Source organism: Eschrichtius robustus, chromosome 13 (genome assembly GCF_028021215.1).
Source record: "Eschrichtius robustus isolate mEscRob2 chromosome 13, mEscRob2.pri, whole genome shotgun sequence".
Classification (NCBI taxonomy): Eukaryota; Metazoa; Chordata; class Mammalia; order Artiodactyla; family Eschrichtiidae; genus Eschrichtius; species Eschrichtius robustus.
In genome coordinates this window covers 59049142-59073612 of record NC_090836.1, presented here as the reverse complement: position 1 = coordinate 59073612, position 24471 = coordinate 59049142, and the positions used below count along the sequence as shown (strand labels likewise).

General features: G+C 33.9%; 1 protein-coding gene across 7 annotated transcripts in view; it reads right to left on the bottom strand.

Annotated features, from left to right (window-relative positions):
- The window catches only part of CNOT2 (CCR4-NOT transcription complex subunit 2), a 113438-nt gene that overhangs the window by 27971 nt on the left and 60996 nt on the right, over nt 1–24471 (bottom strand). For all 7 annotated transcript variants that reach the window (XM_068561083.1, XM_068561082.1, XM_068561077.1 and 4 more), the window contains 2 exons: nt 16199–16321; nt 5738–5804 (listed from right to left, as the gene is read on the bottom strand). In XM_068561083.1, the coding sequence (XP_068417184.1) occupies nt 5738–5804; nt 16199–16321 (190 nt within the window). The remainder of the gene's footprint in view (nt 1–5737; nt 5805–16198; nt 16322–24471) is intronic.

The following is a 24471-nucleotide window of genomic DNA, read 5'->3' as shown; positions in this document are numbered from 1 at the left end:
CTCAATAATGAAAGAGACCTAGCCAGGCATTTGGTGGTGGTGGTGAGGAGTCAGGGGAATAAAAATGTCACACCAGTTCGGTCTGAGAAAACTGCAAGATATATGAAAATGAGGACAAGTGATATGCCTGGAGGAAGAGTGGGCTTACCTTCTGGGTAGTAAGGATGTATGAGACAAGCATGGATGGAGCTAACCTGGCTTCAAAATCCTCAACTATGAGAAGTTGCTGCTGTGTTAGAACCAGCTGGGAGTCCCAAACATCTGGCTGGATCTTTACAGCAGGTGGCACTCCATCTGTGGAACAGCTCTGTGAATCTCCTACATATACGTTGTACTCCTCCTCCTCAACCTATGTTTGCATGATACATTAGCAGCACCCTTTCACAAAGTAATGCAGGTCTCTAACCTTAGATGTCATCCTTGATCCCTCTCTTTCTTTCATATCCCACATCCCCAAATCATATTAGCTCTATGTCCAAAATATCCCAAATCTAACCATTTCTCAACACCTCCAGCACTAGTCCAAAGCCACCTTACTTTCCTGCCTGGACTACTGCAGTAATTGTCTTTTTCTTTTTCTTGTCACTTGTCCCTCCTCCACTCAGTCCATTTTCTACACAGCAAGGTGATCTTTTAAAAATGAAACTGTATCTTAAAATCCTTCCCATTAAACTTAGAATAAATCCAAATGCTTTACCAAATCTTTACAAGACTCCATGACCTGACACCTGCTACCCATTAACCTTCCACTTTCTTTGTTCATTATACTGGCCCTCTCATTCATCCTTTAACACATGAAGTTCATTCTTACATTCTCATGAGTAAGACCATTTGCATTTGCTGTTGTCTGTACCTGAAAATCTCTTCCCCAGATCTTTCCAAGGGCTTCCACTTCTCAACAGACTGGTTTCCATTCAAATACTACCTCCTCAGAGAACAGCCTCTTTGCCTGCTCGAAAACTACTGATCCCATCCATTCATCCATTAACCTGACAATTTTTTATAGTACTTATTATCAGAATCATATTATTTATTTACTAAGTAAATAAATTTATTTGCATGCTTATTCTGTTTTCCTTCATTAAAATATAAGCTCCATGAAAGCAGGAACTTTGTTATTTGCCATACTCTTCAATCCTGGAATGATTCTTCACTCATGGTAGGTACTAGATAAATAACACAATAAATGAATAAATCCTATCATAATGCCTTAGTCAGCAGACTCTTGGAATCTGTGTATTTAACATATGCAGTTTCTACTGTGTGCAAATTGCTTTCTAGGGTCATGACATTCAGTAAGTAATATGTAGCATCCAGGTTTCAAAGAAACTGCTGTTCTCAACTCATGTTCACATAGTAAAACTTACAAAGTAAGGCAATCCTGGTTCTACTACTTACTATCTAGGCAAGTCCCTTAACCTTTAATCGGGTTGTTGTGAAGATTAAATGAGTTTATATTTATATCAAGTACTTAACATAGCCCCTGACACATAGAAAATACTGAATAACTATTAGCTTTTGGGGGGTGAGGGTTGGGTGGGGGGATGAAACATGCCTATGGAAAGAAAATCAACAGGTGGTCCTAAAGGTAAGATAAAATGAGATAGTCTAATGAAGTAACAACGGTTTTCACCTATAAATAGTTGTTTTCTGGGGGAAAAGAGTATGCTATAGCTGCGTTCTTGAACTTGAAAAGTAGCAAATATCTTGAGATAGATTCCATAAAATTGTGAAGATTTGTACTTCTTGGATGAAACCAATGTAACAGCCTAATAGATTTCCCTTGTCTTGATAAAGCAAACCACTCAAAAATTTATCCCATGCTGTAGATTTTGTTCCCACTACTAAAACAACCTTACTCATAGTCTCTTCAAGGACAATGTCAAACATGACCTCATCTGTAAATCCTGTCCTGATCATTTAAGGTATGTGATTACTCCTACCTTTCAAGTCTCCAGAAAACTCTGTACTTCTTCCTCCATTTTGTAGGAAAATAACTTGTGTATTTATCCTACTAGATTATATATAAGGACCATATCTTGTTCATCATGCATTCAACAAACATTTAGTGAGTGCCTATCGTGTACAGAGTAATGAGGATACAAAGGCAATGAAGACATGCAATAAATAAACGCAGCAACACCGAAGGCGTATATACACTGTACAGAGATGGCATAAAAGAGAATGCTCTCTTCTACAACACATCTGCAGTCTCTAGCATGATGCAATATATATGGTAGGCACTCAAAAATATCTGTTAAACTCAATTCCTACCTCCTTTTTGAACCTTTCCCGTACTACTGTAGCTTACTGTGCTTTTCTCTCCAATCCGCAAGTCTGTCCATATCATTCAACATGATACCTTTTAACCTATGGTATTTAATACTTTGCATATAAATATGTCTTGACCTCCCCAACTATAAAATGCTTCTAGAGAGCAAGAACTCCCAGGGTATTCATTATTAATTCAAGTATCTGTTAAATGATCCTGCTATTTCCTAAAAGCTACCAAAATGTGTCACATGCCTAACTATACTGTCAAAAGCATTATTTCTGAACCATTCCACCTGTGCTCTGGTTCTCCACAAAACAAGTAGCTTTCATATATGTATTCTTAAAATAGGAGGCCAAAGGGATGTTGTTGAAAGCATAAGGCTATGCCACTGCTTTTAAGCCAGGAGTCCGGATCCCAGAAAGAGAAGTTTATTTCCTTTCCCAGCTAGTGGTCTGGGTCCTCTGAGAATTCAGATACAAATGTATATAATGGATTCATTCAGACAGCTAGTTAACCGATGTGGCTAGATTATAGGCATATAAGAAGTACTCCTTTTTCTCAAATCCTCCAAGGCCCTAAATCCTGTTGGTAAGAAAGAAAAAGTCACACCAACGATACTACCACTTAATTTCAATGCATTGACTATCCAGGGGAAATTAATTCCTGGCTCCCTGTTCATTCCCATCTAGTACACAGCTTCAGGGAGCCCAGGGGTCTTTAAACCTAGACAGTGTACTTAAAATCTTATGCACAAGTAGAGAACAAGTAGAGAACATCATGCAACTTGAATACAAGATTCCATTCACCAGCTTCTACAGTTACCACTTGATGCACAGTAGTCACATAAACCCTTGGATGAAAAGTTACATTATTTGGATACAACTATACTGTACTAGAACCCATGATCACACAAGCTCCTAATCCAGCATTTTCTGGGTATCCTTGTGTACTATACAATCACTTCCACCCAAATCTGGCGAAAAGTCGCTTTAAGCAGCTCTGTATCCATTCCAAGAGGAATTCCTTCCCTTGTTTTAAACTCAGTGAGCCTCAGTTTTGGAGAGGGCACTCTTCCTTCTCCACCTCTAATCTCTCTAATCATCAAGAACACAAAACAGATAGTAAACCTCCATTTTAATGGCTCAAATTCCTACTGAACTTTGCCAATCTGAATACAGAGTTAATGGTGGTACTCAATACACTTGGGGGGCAAAAGAACTTTGTAATATCAAGCCCAATGCACAATTAAAGTTAGCTGCCATAAGAATAACATCATGAATCTATTCCCACCTACTTATTCTATCTCCCCATCCTTTATTAAGGTCAGCCCCTCAAGTTTTATCTTTCTGACTTACTTATACTACCGAAGCCCTGACCCTCAAGTCCTACATGTTAGCTGGTGTTCTCCTCTCTGAGAAGGTGTGTGTTCAAACTACTTAGCAGCTGAAAGACGTATCTGGCCCTGTCAGGTCTATCCTAACAGACAGAGACTAGGAATTCAGGCTCTGTTTTATTTTATTTTACTAGTTGTAGCTTCTAGATCTGTGCACTAGAAAGGAATAATTGTACCCTGACTTGAGACATTTCCGTTTCAGTTGATCTAAGGTTCATTTTTTAAAATAAGTTAATACCTACAATGTCAGTTAAAAGAGTGAGCCATGAATTGAAAATGCTGGTTCATCAATGCTACAATAATAAAGCCATTTATTATACTAAACTCCAACAGGAAATATTTGTCATATGTAACTTCTTCTTAAATTACTAAGTACCTTAAAATACTTTTCCTAATGAAAATAACTTTGCTCATTTATTAATCTTTGTATACCCTTAACCATCAGCACAATCATGTACACAAATTAAGTCAATAAATGTCTACCTTACCAATGAAATAACTATATTCCAAACCTAATCCATTCTATAACTTAGCCCAATTATAACTTCACATTTGTAGGTTAAAAAAATTAGATCAGATTTTCAAAGTCCATATAGCTGATTATATTGTAAAATAATTGCCATTCTCCTTCATTAAATAACCTTGGCTTCTCAAATATAACTTTTCTCTATTCCATTATCTACTTTCTGCTGTGATAAATTGTGGGCTTTAAAAAGAAAGCAGTGTAAATTCTTTGCAGTTTCTCTATAGAAATAAAGGGTAGCTTTAAAATTTAACTAGATATTTCCAACGTAAGGGTTACCAGAAAGGTGAAAAGTAGTAGGCTTCAAACAAAAACAGTCCAAACGAAACAAACTGTTAGCTAATAATATTCCCTCAATAACTAGAATGAACATTTGCTGATAAATAAGCAACATCTTTTTTGTGTAATAAAAGACTTAAAAATGTTTTCTACTTAACTAGAGGAAAACTAATATCTGTAATTAATAACTTTCCTTACTAATTCTGTACTAACAAAATTGTTTCATAGCAAAAAAAATGCCACAAGAGGTAGAGAGAAAAAAAATTAGATGGAAACTGTATTTGTCTAACAAAATAAGTTTTTTTCCCCTTACTAAATTTCAAAATAAAATTGAAGGGTAAAGTGGTATGACAAACTACTCTTATATCTATCAAAACTTTGCCTTTCATTATACTGGGAAAGAGTTCCAAATCAAATAATTGATTTTTATTTGAAGCTGGTTAAATTATTTGGTCATCAGATTGTCTGCTTCAGTTACCCTATTATTCTGTAGTCTTTGATGGGAATTTACATCCCTTTTAACACTCCCCTCCCACTACAGAGATGAGAGATTAGCAGTCTCTGACATTAAAAGATATGACAAATCTTATTAATATATAAAAGTTTGGAAAATTAATTTTAAAAAAAGGGAAAATTTTATAATTTAGTTTTATAAAAATTATGTCATAATAATAGTTAACATTTATTGAGCGCTTACTATGCGCCAGGCACTGTGCTGAGAGCTATAAAAGTATTACAACACATAAAAGAAATAAAATCTTGTATACGGAAAAAGCTTTGAACTGTTAGTCAAAAACAGAGATTGTATACCCAGACTGAGCCAAAGTAAAAGAAGTATTTGCTAAACAAAGAGAACATTTCACAAACTGCTAGGTAATGGGCTTACATTAATAATAAGACCAAAAAACACAAACAAAACAACCTACTTAACTGACCAATCAAAAAACCTTTAACTTCCTCCAACTGAAAACATAGAGAATGTCTATTTTTAATTTGTTTAGCAAATCTTCTTCAAAAATATTGCAAAGGAACATACACATACAAAAGATGAAGAAATAAAATTTGATCTACCCTGTATCCAAATAATTTTGAATTAGAAAGGTCTGAAATAATGAGGTTTTTTGCTAAGTAAAATAAGAAAAACTGAAAATTAAATATCTTTCCTTTTAAACCCTAGAATAAACCCACAAGGGCAGCATTATTCTTTATTTGGTAGTTATTTTTTTTCTTTAAATAAAGTATCCCAGAATAAATACAAAATTCTTACTTTGTTGCCCGTATAAACTTGCCCCAAACTGAGACAGCTGACCTGATGTAGATGGTGATGCCAGCATCTAGAAACAAATTAATTATATTAGAGCATAAAGAAAGTACACAGAACATTGCACTGACACTTTACAAATCTGTACAACATATCGTAATATGTGAGAATCAAATCCATATTTCCCAATCTTCAGAAAAACAAAAACAACATTGCATAATAAATTCCATGTTACTTAAGAGCGTATCACAATTGCATGACATCAAACTATGCAAATAAAATTAATTTTTGATAATTAAAGTTTTTTTCCCCAGTTACTCTAAATGAAACTATGACAGCATCATTACCTCACTTTTAAAAAAAGCAAACTATGCTAACAAATACATGAAGACAGTACTTCAAAAAGTCTAAATTTAAGTAAAATTACTTGATTCTTAAATAATATATTAAGCTAAATTCTAAATTCAGTTTATTAAAGTTGAAAATAAAATTACTTAAATAAAAAAGTTGTGTATTTTGTAATAGTTACTGATTTTTATATAGAAATATGTGTATCAAATGGGTAGAAAAATCTAACAAACATACACACAACCATGTACGTGGAGAGGTGATACAATACCAAAGGACAAACCCAAAATACTTACAAATATGTATAGACATGGTATATAATGTACAGTGTATGTACATTCACGGCACTTGTGTACAATGCCTTTCAATTTTTTGCATCATCTTTTTTTCCCTAGAATAAAAATTCTTTGAAGGCATGTTATATTCATTTTTTACTTCTTCATAGAGACTAGCACTGCATGTGGCAGTGCTATAAAAAACTAGATACTTAAACTGAGTAAATGAAAATGTGTACGTGTAAGTGTATTCTGTGTATTCCCTGTCTTATATTAAGCAACCATCAAAACACCGTAATTAAATAAGACATGAGCTACGTCATCAAAAGGGTTGTTGTAATCTAGTGGAAGGACAGAATGAATTACACAACTAATTATGTTCCAAGGCACAGTATGGTAAGTGCTCTTAAGGAAGTATAAAGTATCACTGGAGGAAGATATTTCTAAAAAAGGGTGAGGTAACAGGAATACTTTGTAGAATGGTAACATCTGATGTGGGTACAGATGAGGGGTCTTCCAGTGTGAGAATATGCAGTGAGTGCGATAAAAGTTAGTGAAATGATTAGAACACAAACAAAATAAGAAACATCAGTGACTGAACAATAGGGTAATTAGGGAAGGGAGATAAGGCCTACCCTACGCACACTGGGGAATAGAAGAATGGGAAATAAAAGAGTGATGGGACCAGATGCAAAAGGTCTTCTTAAATGTTATGCAAAGACGGCTACTAACTATGGCGATAAAGAGAAAAAATAATTTTAAGCCAGGAAGTGACATGATCAAACTGTGCTTTGGGAAGATAATTCCAACAGCAAAACTGGATGGAAATGGTAAGATACTAAGCTAGAACAGGAGAACTGCGACTACGAAGGAGTCCTACTGAAATGGTTGAGATATAGAGGAAAAGAGATGGGTGGAGAATCACCAGACAGGGAACTATCAGAGGCCTCTCTGGTTTCCAGTGAAGAACTGGGCTGACATTGACCACAGTAGGAAAGCCAGGGGGAGAAATATGTAAACAGTAGAGGTTTATACAATACACATTTCATGCTATTTTCATGTCAAAATTCAAAATTGTTTTAATTATTCTGAATTCACGCAAGTTTTTATACAACAGTAGTTTTAAACTAATGACATACACCAGACTCTTCTGGGGTTGGGCTAAGTTACTACTGTAAACACAGCAGTATTTAAATATAGTAACAAATTTTCTAAAAAAGCATCAAATCTTATAAATATTCCTTCTGAAATCCGGAGGGTATACAATATAAACAGTTAAACTGAAAGAATACGCATTTTATGCCTGACCAAGTTCTTTTGTTAGGTACAATTATCGTTACTATTACCACATAACCGCAAATATTTTAAGCACATTAAAGGTTCATTTCTAAATTGCAAGAACAAGATCAAAGAACATATGTAACATACAACGAAGCTTTAGTTGGTGACAGAAGGTAAAATGTTTATAATAAAATGCCTTAACAATCATGATTTTCTGTTATCATTATAAGCTATAAACAAAAGTAAGAGTATAGTTTCCAAAGGCTTCACATAAAAGATGCTGGCCAGCATGAATCCATGACTTAGAATGATCCATAATGTGAACATTCTAGAATGGACCATTAAAAATTTTACTTTTCCCAGAAATGTGTATGTTTATTGAGCACATAACTCCAAAGAACAGACATTTTATAGTCTACTTTCTCACAAAGGTTATACATCCACAAGTGGGTTATAGGTATGCCAACATATCACTCCTCTCAGCACTGGGAGATAAAGTAGAGAAGATGACACAACATGAAGGTAAAGGGGGAATGGCTCCCTGGGCCAAATATTTGAGTTGAAGAGCAGCAGGGTGACCCATTTACCAGTATGACATATTAAATATTATCATTTTCTCTATGTGTGAGTACATAGCACATAGAGAAGGTTAGTAAACAATGCTTTACAGAAACATGAAAGTAGTTTGTTTAATGGTTTATAACCTTCAGACCATCCAAGTAAAATAAGCATTGATCAGCTATACAAACCGATGTTAAAATGACTGCTTCAAAATGTGTCAAAAATGCAAATATATAATTTCTTATAAAATCAATCCTAGCGGTATGTATTTTTAAACTCTGAAAGCATGCTTCATGAAATATATCAGTGCTAAAAAATGGATTTTAAAATGGATTTAACATACAATGAAGGAATATGGGGTAGAAACACTATTTACAAGCGTAAAGAAAATACACAAGAAATGTACTCTGGCACAGAAATTAACTACAATTAACAGATGATAGAAAATTTATATAATTTTTTAACTGCTGAAAGTTAATTGTATAAAGGTAAATTTCTTAGAAAAATATAATACTTTAGATCAAAAGACATATTAGAGTAGGGAAATATAAGCATAAGTGGAAAGAGCCCAGCTTTGAGTCAGAAAAAAATCTAGGTTCGAATCCTGATTCTGCCTCTTACCTACGGGAGAGCCGAGCCTCTGTTTCCTTCCTGTAAGATGGAAATAACACTACCTACCTCATAGAGTTGAAGTGAAGATTAAATTAGATAAGATATACACATATTAAGTGCTCAATAAATGGTAGCAGCTGCTGCTAGTAATCTAATCTTCCTCCCAATGCAGGACTCTCATTAATAGCAATCAGAGGGGCAGCCTTCGGGGAATTTATTGAATAGTACCCTAATTTTATATTCATTTTTGCTTAAGAAGCTAAAGAAAGAAGTTTATCAAATGAATTCTAGATAAAATAAGGAGCAGAACTTGTGTTCTTAGAGGGGGAAAATAGTAGAAAAAGATTAAATGTCACACAATCAGTAGAATGCTGAAACCAATAAGCAGGTTACTGTGTTCCCAGTCTAAAACCATTATAACAACTATATTCTTCCTCATTTCTCAAACAGTCTATAATACAACACTGCATTCAAACAACAATAAAAACCAGGAAGCAACTAGAAGAAACAGTAATGTAATACAAGTTATTTTCCTGACTCAACAAAGAGCTCCTTTATCCTTTTGCTTAATATACAGACTATCAAGGAAATCAACAAGTTAGAAACTGTATTTCTAAAATTATTTCCACTGTTACTAGATATAATTCTGAAATCCATGACCAAAAAAACTCTAAAATTATTTTGTTTTACAAAATGTATATTTGAAAAACTTAATAATAGGCCAATCTGGCTCCTTCCAGCAATCCATAAAAGGAAAGAAGTGTTAATTATTCTATCCCCCTCATGCTTCACAATAGTGATCACCTCTCGCAATTATTCCCTCCAATAAAAAGTACCTTCAATCACAAAACCTATTTCAAGAAACATTAAAATCAGTATGGTCAAGAAATAATTTTCTACATAAAAAATGACTTCAAAATGCAACAAAGTATTATTAAATAAAAATTCCCTGACCACAAAAGCAATTTAAAAATGAAATATATAAGTTTTTAAGTGTTCCTTAAAAATTCATTGTACAATATACTTAAGGTATGGTGATAATATAATTCCTAGCATTCTGTTATTTATTTCAGGATGAAAACAACAAAGAAATATGATTTTGCCTATATCATATCTACAAACAAAAAAAACCCAAAAAGTTTTAAATCTAGATAGAATATGAAAAACATTTAAAAATTAAAAACAGTATGGTTAAAAAAATAAGAAACCACTGAAGTCAGAATGAAATCTAGTAAACAAAAAGAAAGACTATTAGAAGATAATATATTAAAAAGACCAAAAGAAGAAAGGGACAAGAAAGGAAGCAGGCAGAAAAACAAAATAGTCAGTAAGTCATAGGATCTGGTAGCTTATGAATCAGAAATCAATAACAAATTATGAGTTTACCAGATATTTCAAGTAATTTTGATTAAAACATTAAGTTTTCAAAAATAACATTTTCAGAAAGTGTAATATATGCTGAAATAGTCAATGTAATTAATTCCTATAGAACATTTAACATTCAAAACATACTAAAGAAAGTATGGCAACGAAGATCTCTATATTATGTTGTCTGAATTTTAGGTTAGAGCCAAAGCACAAATTTAAAGGTATATTAAAGGCTCTTAATATGCACTGCTAAACTGTTTTCTACAAAGTTTGTATTAATTATGCTTCCACAGCAGTTACTTTAATGTTCCCTCACAGATAATGGCTACTCTTCCACTTAAAAACAAAAACCAAAAAACCAAACAACAACAAAAACCCTCTTTGCTAGTATGAAGAGGAATAAAATGGTATTTTCTGACTATGATTTTTTTATGATTGTTATTTACTGGATGAAAAATTTCGTAATTATTTTTGTAGATGTATCAAAATTTGTTATATCTTTTAAGTATATCATTTTAACTCCCTTTTATAAATAGGCTTTTATCTTTAAAATAACAGAGTTTGAAGATTATTTAAATGGCAATGAATTTAAGAGATTTTTAGAACACTGCCTTCAAATCATTTGACATTTAATTCTAATTTCTTTAAAGTCTGATTTATTTACATTTAACTCTATTAGGTTATTGTTGCCATATAAAATTTTGACATACTTATATACATTCAAATTAAAAGTTTTAAAGGTTATTTTTGAGTTTTTTTTAGGTAAATAATCGTATCTGCAAATAATATTAATTTTGTTATTTTCAATATCAACTCATTTCCTTCCTTTTCTCTAACAAAAAGACTCAGTAAGAGCCCACTATCTCCTACATCTTATAATAAGTTTAAGAACACAGCAGTAAACTAGAGAGGCAAGGTCCTTGCCTCTGTTAAACTTAAATTCTAGTGGAGTAGACAGGAGAATAAATAATTAATAAATACATACTTCAGGAAGAGATAGTTGCTGTAACTGTTAAAATGCAAGAAAGAAGTTAGAAGGATATAGTAGTAGTAGTAGTACTGACAGTATATACAAGGCTACTTAGGAAAAGAGTGATCAGAAAGGCTTCTCGGGTAAGATAGATTTAACAGATACCTGGATGTAGTGAGAGAGAATACCATGTGAAGATCTGAAAAAACTAAGCATAAGGTCCTGAGACAGAAACAAATTCAATGAGCTGGAGAGTCAGCCAGGATGACTCTGTATGTAGTTAAACACTAATCATGAGGATGACAACAATAATGGTGATAGAAGGTATCCTTATGTTATACTAGATTTTAACAAAATATTGATTATAAATTGGCCTGAGAGAAATCCTAGTTGGCATAATTGCTGTAGGCTAACACAAGTATGAAAGTTAGGTACAAGTTCAAAATGGTTGCCATTTGTCAAAACAAGGAAGTAGTCTACTCTAATCAGTTTCATGAGTTTTTTTTTTTTTTAAGTAAGGATAGGTGCTACATTTCATGTCTTTAAAGCACATATTAAAACAAGGGAAAAGAGGTTCCCACAAGTTTGTGCGTCTAAAATGATTATGCTTAATTAAGAATCACCAAATGAGTGCAACAAAGACTCAAAAGACTAGAAAATACGTTAGCAATCAAAATACAGATATAGTTTTTAAGAAAACCCTAAAATTGCTTAGATTATACTGCCCCCAAAGAGTTGTCTATTGTGTCTTATATGAATGTTTTTCATTTTCTATAAGTCTCCAAAAAAAGATTATAATTAAAAACAAATAATTAAAAATCACACAATTACATGATACAGGAACTATCAGTATCCAAGCTTTACATATAGATAAGGAAACCAAGGCATGGAAGAGGTCATATAACTTGCCTAAAGCCACAGAGCTAATAAATGACAGCGCTAAGATTCAAAAAAGGGAAAGGGAAAGGGAGAAATCAAGCCCACATCTGCCTACGATTTACTTAATCTTGTGAAAACATTTAAGTAATAAATCTGTAATATTTATATTACTTTTATACCTCAAAAACAGCAAATTCAGCATTCTTCTGAAAGACACATACATGTACAGGCATCTCTTGAAATAAAAGGCCTTGGAAAATATGAAGCAGCCCTAAAGAAATACTTAGCAATTTAATCAGCACACAATCTTATAAAGAACAGTTTACCAAGTACTTCTACAACCATGCATATGATGAAGAACAATTACGTTTTATGCTCTATGGTTAGGGTAAATCAGGAATTGGTTAGGTTTTGGGGGTCTTTTTGCTTTTGGCGTTTTTTTTGGATAGTTGGCTTAAAGATTCACTGAACTACTGGCCAGTTTTCCTTTATCATAAATTACAATTTAAAATAATTTTCTCACTGTTGCCAGGAAGAAAAATAATACAAAATTATCCCAGTCATTTATTTATTATGTTTAAATTTTTTCTCTTCAAAAGCCTTATAAAGCACCAAATAATCATTATCTGCAGATGATATACATAACTACCGAAAAAACCAAAAGAATCAATGGCATAATGTTATTATTATTCATTATAGTAGCAACATTTAATATTTACTATTTGGTCTTCTATAAGTTTTGCATACAGTTATCATTCAGTCCTTAAAACCACCACCCATTAGACATGTACTATTATTCTTATTTTATAGATGAGAAAACTGAGACATACAGAGACTGAGTAACTTGCCCAAGGACACAGCTAGTAAACCCTGTGACTGAGATATAAACTCATAAAATAGAATGTCCAGAGCCCATACTCCCAATCAACAAAAACTAATAAAAAGAGTTTTGTAAGGTAGTTGGTTATAAAATAAATATATACACATACAAACTATTTCATATATCAGTAAAAACCAATTAGAAAAATGTAATGAAAACGGCAACCATAAAACCCTACTTATTAAACGGCGTAAAGAACAGAAATAGAAGAGAGACATACCTTTCTGAAAGAAGGTAAACATCAGTATAAATGTGCAACAGTAAAAAACATTTTTGTAAAGGATGTGAAAGACCTTACCTGGCTAAGATGTGAAAATTGCCTATAAAGCTACAGCTATTCAACTATGTTGTAGTTCTTCCAAAGAATCAATATGATATACAGAACAAGAGTTAAGAAACAGGCCAAAAAAATCAGACATTAGTATATATAAGGGAGAATTCCAATTAGTCATAAATGAATGGTCTAACTCAGGGGTGGGCAATTTACTGAATGCAGGCCAAATCCAGCACACTGCTTATATTTGTAGGGTGCATAAATTAAGAATGGTTTTTCACGTTTTAAATGGTTATATAAATACCTACATATTATCCTTTATTTAGCCTCTTGGCCCACAAAGCCTAAAATATTTACTATCTGGTTCTTTATGGAAAAGCCTTCTAACCTGTGATCTAAACTATAAAAAAAGTGTTGGGACAACTGGATACCAGATAACCTTATGGGGGTGGGGGGGTGGCACGAGGAGAGTAATCTGGCACCACAAAATTCACACCTTAATCCAAAACACATTTCTAATGAATGTAGTTATATGTGTAGAACTAAGCACAAAAGTGCTAGAAGAAAGTAGGTGGGGAAAGTCTTCCTAGGTATGATCTCAAAAACTGAAAACATTAAAACCAAAAAACCCACACAAAACTGATGAGTCAAATTCAATAAAAATGATAAATATTTTTATATTAAAAAAAACCTGAAAGCAAAAAGCTGAAAAACTATTTATGACAAGAGGTTATTAACCTTAATATATGGAAAACACTGACAAATAAACAAGACTTATCCTCTCAATAGAGAAATAGAAAATGGCACAAAAACAGTAATCCACAAAGGAAGAAATAAAAATGGCCAACTACACGGAAAAGACACATTGCCCTGTGTGTGTGTGTGTGTGTAAATTAAGCAATGTTTTACTGCACATTAAAACAGTAAGTTTCTTTTGTCTATCTGTAAAAACTTAAAGATAATAGCTGGTATTCTCAAGGGCACAGAGAGTGCTGATGAGAGTAAAAATTGGTACAAACTTTCTAGTGAAAGACATGTCAATATGGCCCAGAGATTTAACTATTAATATATTTTTAAATAAAAATATGTGAAATATAGAATCAAAATTTTAGCCGTAAATTATTCCCGACTAGCATTATTGGTAATTTTCCCCCTCCCCGACCCCACGCATATTTTCTAAAATTTGTGCAATACCCCTTATTATTTTGTAATGAAAAAAGTATCAGCAACACAGAAATTTATAAGTAGCTACTATATTATTATTCCCATTTTCAGATGAGAAAACTGAGGCTTGGAGAAGTTCTTGCTAATAGGCAAAGCCAAGATCCAAACCCATATCTGTCCTGTTTTAGAGCCCAAATTCTTAATCTCCATGTCTTAACTACCTTATTAATTCATTAAAAAAAAAAAGTTTTGTGAAGCAAATCATTCTGTTATTTCTGTGACAATTAACCTGGAATAGTAACTAACATATGTATATGACTGTATGTAAGAATTCTGACTAAAAAATTCTGACATATAATACAGTATTTCTGTTCCCTAGAAGACAGATATCTCTCATTCATTTTCTGCACATACTTTTTTAAGAATTTCAGTTTGAAAGCTTTATATCTTCCTGATAAGAAAGAATGCTTTTCATCAATAAGTAATATTCCACTACCATTTTTGCATCAATCTTAACTTGCACTGTACAATCACAGTAACACACATGCAGATTAGTTTCTGCAGTGATGCTACCGGAAAGACATCCCAAATTATTTAACTATAGCATTAAATCTTAAGCTTAGAAATTTATGTAAAAAATAATTGTTATAATTTACATCAAATAGCAAATAGCTAGAAAGGCAGTAAGATAACAGAAAATTAATTAGATGACATTATTCTGTCAGCTACTCAACTGCACAAGAAAGCCACCAAACACAAAATTTGAAGAGTCCTAATAATGCACTTGATAGTCTGTTGCCAAAATGACACAATTTTCAAATAAAAATAAAGGGGAATAACACCAAAACAGGAAAACAAAACAAAACAAAACCCCACCAAAATTCTAACTTAAACCTTGAGTAAGCCTATTTGTGAAATTCTAAGACACAGGAAGTAATTTACTAATGATCAACTTTAATGAAAAATGATGGCATTTGTTACAAAACTTAGAATTTTGAAAGTGTTTTAAAACATCAGTAAGAATCTCATTAGATTAATATCTAGAGTAAATTGCTGTATAGACAGGGAAATTAGGAATAGCAAGTTTATAAAAGTTTGAAAGGGAAAAAAAAGTTGGGCAGGTACAAAGCACAAGAATGCAACTGGTTTGACTACAGTATATAGCGTATAATTTAAAGTAGCTTAACAGAATTTGAAAACAACAATGGAATTTATTTTAAAATATTTTATCAATTTGCTAATTATGACTTGGCTGTGTTCTAAATCCTTTCATTCCAAAAGGGATTACTGAACTACTAACCTTCCAAAGCATTTAACTCATACTTCTATAATATATCATCTTCCATGTTTTTGAATACAGTTCTTCAAAATTTTTCTATTGTAGCATACTTATAGCTAACAGAGGAGAGATGGTCTGCCTATCTGAGGCCTAGGATTATAACCAGAATATTAGAAAGCAAAGGAAAGGTTTCATTGCAGCCTGACATTATATCTTTAAATCTGTACAAATCAGCTTTCTGCTCTTTATAAAAGTATTGTTTTAATATAAAAGCAAGTTATTTCACAAATTAAAAATCAATGGATGTTCTAGAAGTAATACCTTGTTTACCCCATGTCTTTTGAGTACTTCCTACCACAGTATTACCATATCCCAACTTGAGAATCATATAACATTTTGTCTCCAATAAGAATGTAAGAAAGCTCATCATCTTTGTATCCCCAGGGCCTAGCACTATGCCTAAAACATAGTCACTCAACCAAAGGTGGTACTCTACAGTTCATATACTGCTTTTCAGGAATCAGAAAGAGACAGACATATACTATTGAGTAAACACAGCTTAACTGGTTAACTTACATCTTTTTCTGACCGATGCGGAAACATAGAAGACTGGCTGTAGTACATGTTTTCGTCATGGTAGTCACTGTCGACCCCCTCTACAAACTTCTTTCTTGAAGCACCAAACATGCTGTTTGTCACCTAAACAAAAATATTACTTTTATCAAGAATAACGTTTTGGAAAATGTCAGGCTTTACCTTACTCCTATGCGGAAAACATAAAATGAAGGGAGCATTGCTAAGATAAAGAAACAGATCAACTAACAATTAATGATACAGGTGAGAAAGTCGTAACAGTGCAGTAGTAAATGTTTACTTTCAGGCCCTGAAATCAAGAGGAGAAACTTAAAGTCTGTCACATGCAATGATTCCAATTATTTTAAAAGAAAAAATATCACTTATTCTTGAAAATTGGCAACCCAATATAATTTTCCCATATAAAGATTTTTTTAAAATTGTTTGGGTTTAATTATTCAAAATTTTCACATGCATCTTCAACATTAGTGTCTTTGTCATCGCTACACCTACTTTTTAAATTATGTTTTCCAGAGCATATCATCTTCACTTACAATCTAAGTTTACTGAGATACAGCACTTTTTGAGTCCATGTATAATGGCACACTGGAAATCTTATCTCAAGCCACAAGCTCTCACTCAGGTAATAGTAGGATAATTTTTTCACTCATCATCCTGGTATAAATTTATGATCTCTACTACATAACCTGCTTACTCTTTTGCTTTTTAAGTCTTTACCATATCCAACACTAGTAATTTTGAGCCCTCATCAAGATAATTACTAAATCTGTGCTAATTTTTATCTTATTTTATTTTTTTCCATAAGGTGACCTGTATAAAGCTTCCAAAACTATCAATTGACAGGTTATTTAATTAAGGTCAATGTGTCTTATCCCTAATAGTACTCTGCAGTTCAAAGTAAACTGAAATGTCACGATAGGAAGAGATTTGTAAAGACTAGAATACACAGTGACTATATTTTTTCACAAAAAAAAATGGGGAAAAACTCATCAAATTTGACATCCATCTGGTACACTCATTATGAAGTGTACCATAATGTAAGGGTATTTTCTTCCACTGTAAGAAAAAAGGAACTTTCTTTTACTTCTCATTTCAAAATGAAACACTGTAGTTACTACTGTTAATCAGTAGACATGGTGAACTGGTATACTGCAGATCTTAAGGCCAAATTTGATGTGCAAGTTTGTTGAAAACATCCATGTTATTTAATAATTGCTTTATATTTTAAGTTCCTTGTTAAATCTGTAAGAAACTCAAATATTTAAGTATTCTTCCTGTTGAAGTCTGAGAAAGAGCTATTCAGTTAAATATGAACACCAGTCTGAAGACAACTTAACCACTGCTTTGTTTTATGTTTTTAGGCTATATATCTCTTTAGGTGTGAAATACAGAAAGATATTTTCAAGGATCTATTAATTTGTTAGAACATACTTTATTTTCTTTGGGCAGTGGACTCCCTGGTGAATCTCAGGCATGTGCTTCTATAACTCTGAATGTAATTTTAGGGACTAGGTAGGATCCCTCATGCCTAGCCTCTAACCCCCTAAGTAGTCCCTAATAGGAAAGAGAGGTGTTTTTTTAGTGAGTTTTATTTCAGAAAAGTAACAGTGGAAAAAAGCACTTTAGAGTCTGTAAATTAAGACTCTTTACACATGAGATTTTAAAGGTTTGTTTTGTAAAAGTTAAGGATACATTTAATTCTCTTTAAAGGACAATTACTACTGAGTTCTAATTCTAAAAAAGGATAAACACAGGAAAATGGCATGAAACTTGCAGAATTCACTAAAATTTCAGGAGCGTACCAGGATATCTCTCATCAAATTTTACGTACATAAGTCAAATGGATGCAAAGTGAACTCTTAACAATTGTGATGTAACATTTATCATCAAAACCAATTACAGACTCTTAGAATCCTAAAATTGAAATTAATTGTACTGAATAAAAAAACTTCATTCTAATACTGTGCAAAGAGGTTTTACTGTTTTGAAAGCAAAACTAAACACATGAAATGCCTCAGACAGAGGAAAACAGAAATGTTCTCTTTCATCAATACCAAATTTTCCCAGACTCACTGTGTGTGTGTGCCAGAGGGAGGGAGAGAAAACACAAACATGTAGAATTTCATTTTTGCTTTGTGTGCTTCAACACAGAAATTACACAACAGTGAAAATACTAATTATTTTTACATGACTTCAGCAAAAAAAAAAAAAAAAAGAAAAGAGGTAAGAGTGTAATACTCTGCCTTCAAATGCAAGCCCCAGTCCCAGGGATGGGTACTGGTATGAAACAAAGAATTCTCTGATCCATGGCAAAATCAGAAAGAAAAAGGAAGACAACATAGTAAGTTTTTCAAAAAAGCTAGTTTTGGGCTTCCCTGGTGGTGCAGTGGTTAAGAATCCACCTGCCAATGCAGGGGACACGGGTTTGAGCCCTGGTCCGGGAAGATCCCACGTGCCGTGGAACAACTAAGCCCGTGCACCACAACTACTGAGACTGCGTTCTAGAGCCCGCGAGCCACAACTACTGAGCCCGCGTGCCTAGAGCCCGTGCTCTGCAACAAGAGAAGCCACCGCAATGAGAAGCCCGCACACCACAAGGAAGAGTAGCACCCGCTTGCCGCAGCTAGAGAAAGCCAGCGCACAGCAACAAAGACCCAGCTCAGCCAAAAAAAAAAAAAAAAGAAGTTAGTTTTATTTAATTTTAAAGGGTGTGTCCTGTATTCCATACAGAATGATGAAATGGAGTAGAAAAGTATTTTAGACTAGCCAGGAAGAGTGAAACTAGGAAAGTAACAATGAAGCAGAGAAGTAAAGGAACTAACTAGGTAAAGACAGACAGGAAGAGCAGTCAGTGCAAAGTGAACAGCAAGGTCCTCAGTGGTGCGGCTCAAGCAGAATGAATTCAGTGGAAGATGGTAGAAACTGAAGTCAGAGATACTAGTGTGAGCAGATCATGTGCCTTGCAGGCCTGGGGGACTCTGGATTTTATTCTATGTGAAATGAGAAGTCAAGAGAGGATTTGGGGGAATTCTCTGGTGGTCCAGTGGTTAGGACTCGGTGCTTTCACTGCCATGGGCCCAGGTTCAACACCTGGTCAGGGAACTAAGGTCCCACAAGCTGCACGACGCAGCCAAAAAACAAAACAAAACAAAACAAAAAACAAAAACAAAAAAAAGAGAGAGCGAGAGGATCCGTGGGCAGTTTAAGTGACATAATTTGGCATATTTTATTTATGTATATATTTAATATGATTGTAGCTACTCTGTAAGGAATGGACAAAAGAGGGGACAAGAGTGGAAGCAGGGAAACAGGTTGGTGAGAGATGATGGTGGCTCAGACTACAGTGGTAGTGGTAGGGGATATGTCAACACTGTACTGAAATATATTAAAATTACTGGTTATATCATATATATTAAAGTCAATTTGATAAACAGAAATTTTAAAAACTAATTTAAAAACAAAATCATACTTCATTCTACATTACATATAAAATTTGTTCAAATATTTGGTATATATAATTTGTCAGCTTTCTTCAAGCAAACATATAAAGGGCTTATATCAATTCTGTTAACTGACCACCTTCTCTCTCAACTCTCGTATCACATGTTTTAACAAAGGAGAAGTAAAAACTTGAGATTTCACCAAGAAAAATACATGAAATATGTTGTACCAAAAGCAATATTTCTTAAGTCTTTTTTGAATACAGATCTAAAACATGTAACTAAGACATTTTACATTTGCTTTGATTCCATAAGAACTAATCAGGAGATATATATATATATATATATATACACACACACACACATATGTTAGCTTACACTAATTCTTTCTATCACCCTGACAACCCTGCCCCCCCCCCCAAAAAAAGAGTTGGCCTCAAAATGTAGTAGAGAGGAATTAAACTGACAAGCAGAATGGAAGCACTAAGTTGGCTGGATTTTCCCAGTAAACACCTTCATTACTTCATTAGGACTAGCTATGAGTTCCTAAGGTCAAACATTCTTAATATCTAAATATAATATTTCAAAGCCAAATGCAGTAACTCAGAATACTCACAGAAGAATTCACAAAACCTCAAACTTGAGATAATCTTAACCAACAACTTCAAAGACGGGTAAAGTGGCCCCTGATCCAGGTGGGATGAACAGTAATTACAAAAGGGAAGGAATAAGAGGCAAGGCCTGGAGCTTTTTAAATGGTCACAGAAACAAAGTAGGACACTTTACAAGTGAAACTTCAAAAATAAATTTAGATAGATAGATAGATAAGTAGATAGATAGGCAGACAGATAGGAAAGGGTGAAAAATAGATCATATCCAAGGCAGGATGGGCAGTATTTAATCTTGCACAATTTTCCTTCAGCAAGACCTCTGGAGAGGAACTTACTCTAAAATCATTTATTGTCTATCATGCTGGCATGCTGGCCCAGGCATGGAATCTTATTCCCAGGGAACAGAAACACATCCCATGGCAGAGTGGTCCTTTTCCTGATAGCAAACAAATATAGTTTGATTTTGAAATCTATCTCCAGTCTTAAGGTTCCAGCAGCATATTTTAAAGTGCTGCTAGACATTTCTGCATGAGAAGTACATTTTAATAAACTAAATCAGTAATATTTAAAACTGACTTTCCAAGTTAACTTTCTCCTGTTCTGTTCCGCATATCATCACATTGTAATCTTTCTTCACAGTGGCTTTCACATTTGTTTTTTGCCATTCTACCTATCACCTTCTTAGTTTAAGCTATGGACTAGATTTTTCTTAGCCCTCTGACTGATCTCCCTTCACATTTCAGTGAACATGCTGAGGGTTTCCTATATGAATTATGCCAGAAACTGTGCTAATGAACACAAAAGCTGAGTAACAGCCCCAAGTCTTGAACAAGCTCACAGCCTAGCTAGGAGAAACACCTGTAAATAAACAATTACAGTATGAAAATCTGTACAGGTGTTTTGGGAACACAAATAAGGGAATATCTAACTATCTGAGGGAAACAACTGAAAGATCTTATAAAGTAATATTTGAACAAATATTTAAATGTTAAAAATTTTTTAAAATTAATTAATTAATTTATTTATTTTTGGCTGTGTTGGGTCTTCGTTTCTGTGCGAGGGCTTTCTCTAGTTGCGGCGAGCGGGGGCCACTCTTCATCGCGGTGCACGGGCCTCTCACTGTCGCGGCCTCTCTTGTTGCAGGCAGAGCACAGGCTCCAGACGCGCAGGCTCAGTAGTTGTGGCTCGAGCCACAACTCAGGCCCAGTTGCTCCGCGGCATGTGGGATCTTCCCAAACCAGGGCTTGAACCCGTGTCCCCTGCATTGGCAGGCAGATTCTCAACCACTGTGCCACCAGGGAAGCCCCCAAATTTTTTTTTTATTTTAAAAAAAGTGTAGGGTGGGAGATGAAGCAAACTTTGGCATAAGAAACAGCAGGCATAAGTTCTCGGACGTGAGAGAAAGCCCAGAAACACAAAACTTTTAATACAGCCAACAAGGAGGATGTCTGGAAGGACAATGATAGGTGGTAAGGAAAAATAGGCTAAATTTCAATGCCAGGTTAAGAGGGCAAGGATATAGACGGGAAAGCCAGGTACAAAAATCTAGGTGAAGACTTCCCTCAACTAACACTTTACTATGATGTCATATTCATAACCACTACAATGACTTTGTCACTTTCCTACTCTCGCATCTCTTGTTAATTTCCCCTAAAGGATGCAGACCAATATTCCTGCGATCACGACCTTAACATAATTTTGCAGCAGTAATTATCTCAAAATCCAACAACAACCTTATGTCTCAGCTTAATTTGGGTTATTCACAGTTGTTCCTATACATGATAATGTCTGGAAAATGCCATCTGTAACCCCTGACATCTTCAACAATTAAAACTTAAGCTGAGCAGATTAACTCTAAATATTTATTGAAATCATCCATATCTTTCCATCTCCGTCATTTCTGAGAACAAGCATTTCCAATATCCTTCAATCAGGTCTTTATTAATCCATTCTCATTCCCCTCAAATTTACTCTCCCACATCAGCCAAGTAAATTTTTAAAATAAAAATTTAACAGTCATGGCCCTGCTGATTGAAATGCCTCAACAGCTTTCCAAATCAGTAATAAGGCTTATAAGGCCCTATGTAACCTCTCTGACCTTAACTGTCTCCACAGGTCCCCTGTCACTACTAAACTGCTGCCACACCTTCAGTTACTCAAACCCAAGTTCTCTTCCGCCTCCGGACCTTTGCATAGGCTGATACCTTTACGTAGAATGCTCCTTCTCCCATTCTTTGAAACTTTCATATTAAATCAGGACCCCTGGTTTGCAGTCATTGAAAATACTTTATCATAACTATAATTATACAATAATAAGAAATAACTTTTATTGACCACTTACTATAATGCCAGGCAATATACTCCAAATGTTTCAAAATGTATTTATATAATCTTCATAATTTACTTAGTAATAACTATATAAACATGTATGTAATCCTCATGTATTTACTTACTTAGTCTTCATTTTTAGATGAGAAAACTAAGAACTGGAGAAGTTGGGTAACTTGCCCAAGGTCACATATCTGAAGTGCCCAAGATTCCGTATCTGATAAGTGACAGAGACGGGATATGATCCCAGACAATCTGCTAGAGTCCCCCCTTTTAACCACGATAGTACACTGACTCTCAGACATACAACTAATAGTTTAATGTTTGTATTCTCCCCAAACTGTAAGCTTCATGACGGGAGAAGCAGTAAAGGGCAAAAAGGGGTGGGGGGCTTACTTTGCAGTAAACAATGGTAAGTAGAGGGTGCCACATCAAATATTTGTGCATGTCAAAAAAAGATCTCTTTAGCAGAAGAATGAGAATGAACTGACTAGAGGTATGTGAAACAAACGTTAGTCTCTACCAGACTGATCATATTTATTTTAGAGAAAGCAACAATAATTTTAGAATAAAATTATGCTTAAAAGAAAGAACACCACTACACCAATTAAAAAGTAATTACTATTTCCATATTCTAAATTAACTAATATTTTTACTTTCAAAATATAGTGAACATAATTTAATCGTTCAAGGAATTAGAATGGTTATTACAAACCTCTAAATTTTTATTATAAGCTACTGAAATAGACACTGTAGCATTAAACGAGTAGAATATGTTTACCAATTGGGTTAAAACAAGACCAAATCCCTAATGGCAACTTTTTCTTGTGATTCTATTTCTAAAGTAGCCAGGAGTTTTACTGTTAACATGCTGATACATGTGTCCCATCATAAAATCAACTCTTTCACAACACTGAAGTACGAAGACTTTTCTATAGCCAGCAACTTTTCATCTTTACCAACAGAGTATGCATCCACCTTGTATTATAAAGGGTAAAGAGAGCCAAATGTAGGCGGGGGTTGGGGGTGACAGGACTGCTCTTTTACTCCTTTTTCCCTAATGGAGATTTTACTACTTCACTCTGATTGCTGAATACAAAATTTGACTTCTTACTTTTCCCTCCCAATTTCATATTCACTATCAGCAAACACTTCACACACATACATATACACACAAGTTCTCTGTTGTTTATAAAGCAGGCAGAAAATTAATAAAAACCACAGTCAATTGCCATTAACATTTATCTGCCTTTATCAAGATGTAGTCAATCAAAATTGAAACCAATCATGAGAAGCCATAATACCTGAAGATAATCTGGTTATCTTTATTACTGGCTTTTAGAGGGAAAAGCTGATAGGTCAAATCCACTGAGACACTGCCCAAATTCTATGGAACTAGAATACTGTACACCTATATCAAATATGATATACTACCACCTAGAAATATTTATAACCCAAGGAACTTTTGTTTTAGTGGTATTTTTTGGTAATAGGATTCTGAGCTACCAATCCTACTTCACAACTGTTATAAATAATCCTAATTTTATTTCATCTGGAAAACACTAAAAAAAAGAAAAGAAAAGAAAAGAAAAGAAATGGGATTAAATAAAGGAGAGAAAGGCACTTACATTAGAAAAAAAATCTAGCTCCTCAAAGAACAAAGAATTTAATATCTGGAAGTCTTTAGGAAAAGAACAAATGATCTTTCCTCCTATTAAAAAACATACTACTCTTGAAGTCCTACTAGTTCTAGAATACTATGTCGTGATATCTATAATATAAATAAATGTATAATGAATAGTTTATTAATCTACTTAGGATGGATCTAAAAAAAGTGAAGATTTAGATAAATTTTAAATTGATAATTTCTAAATTC